General features: G+C 39.9%; 1 protein-coding gene across 1 annotated transcript in view; it reads left to right on the top strand.

Moving 5' to 3' along the window:
* Positions 1-3: 3 nt before the first annotated feature.
* ACTR8 (ARP8 actin-related protein 8 homolog (yeast)) overlaps positions 4-1,360 on the top strand; it is a gene marked incomplete at its 5' end in the record, with an annotated part of 7,677 nt that continues 6,320 nt past the window's right edge. Inside the window, 3 exons of the mRNA XM_010143921.1 lie at positions 4-36; positions 875-985; positions 1,235-1,339. Of these exons, the coding sequence (XP_010142223.1) occupies positions 4-36; positions 875-985; positions 1,235-1,339 (249 nt within the window). The remainder of the gene's footprint in view (positions 37-874; positions 986-1,234; positions 1,340-1,360) is intronic.

The following is a 1,360-nucleotide window of genomic DNA, read 5'->3' on the forward strand; positions in this document are numbered from 1 at the left end:
TACAGAGACAGCTGGCTCCTGAGGGACGGGCTCAACGTAAGCCGGGCCGCGCACCACGGCGGCTTTTTTCAGTCGTGTAATGTGTGTTTTGCTCTCATGCATTATGTGTTTCCGGAGAGGAACACCTCCCAAACCAAACTTTTCTTCCCGTTTTACTGTGCTGTAGATTGTAGATGCCACCTTACTGAAGTCAGTAGATCGCACCCGTCTGTGTTAGGGTTTCAGTTGATTTGTTCACAACGAACTAAATCCAGTCATTGATAGGTTGAGGGTTCGTCCTCGTGGATTTCTCCTCTCTGTGGTCTGAAATCGCACACAGTGTTTCTCTTCATAGAATGACAGCTGTAGTACTAGAATTGGTCTGCTGTGTTTGGGAAGCTTTAGTTAGTTACAAGTTGTCTTACTGCATGGATAACATTGCCAGTAATTTTAGTCTAACCTTCTCAAAAATTATATGTAGTGATCTGATTCATGCTTTGAGTCTGTACAAAAAAACATGAATCAAATTAATATCTCTCATATTAAGCCTCACCTTTAAATATTTGAGATGTAAACATTTTTGTCCTTCCTTAATATTAGTGCAGTTTAATAGATGATGTCCTTAATTCATCACTCTGAAGTCCAGCAGACATTAGAATCAATTAAAAGATTCAAGTTGACTTAGACAAATAGGTGTTGGGAACTCTAATGTGAAGAAGAGTTTCTTTAAAAAGAAGCGTATGTTCATTTTACATTGTACAAACCTCTGTTCTTCCTACAGTCTATCAACTCCAGTAGTGATTTCATTGCTTAACAATAGCTTCACTATTACCAGTACACAGACGTGTAGTTGGAAAGTAAGTATTGACATGGCATATTTGTGGGTTTTGTTTAGAAACCTGAAAGTACTGAGCAGAGACAAAATGGCCTTAAAATGGTCGACCAAGCAATATGGTCCAAAAAGATGTCAAATGGTGCAAGGCGTATTCCAGTGTCACCTGACCAGGTAACTCATTCCTAAGATTTTATTAAATTGTTCATCAAATAGTCGTTTGGTGTGATGCTGTGTTTTGTTGGACAAGAATAGATCTCCTTTATACAGGAGAGTGCTATTGTGTGACCTAACTGAAGATCGGAGAAAATGAAGATTTAAAATGGTTCTTCGAGGGCTGGGGGGCTGTTTCCTTTTTTCTTTCATGCGTAGAAAGTGACTGTGAAATATTTATCAACAGCATTTGTTTTGGTTTCGCTTCAGGCCAGGTCGTACAACAGGCAGATGCGGCCAGCTATTTTAGATCACAGCTCTGGGGCCAAGTGGACAAACACATCAAATCACCCTGAGTTTTTGGTAGGAGAAGAGGTAAGATTTATTTTCCTGCTG

The sequence above is a fragment of the Buceros rhinoceros genome, unplaced genomic scaffold (genome assembly GCF_000710305.1).
Source record: "Buceros rhinoceros silvestris isolate BGI_N320 unplaced genomic scaffold, ASM71030v1 scaffold43400, whole genome shotgun sequence".
NCBI classification, from domain to species: Eukaryota; Metazoa; Chordata; class Aves; order Bucerotiformes; family Bucerotidae; genus Buceros; species Buceros rhinoceros.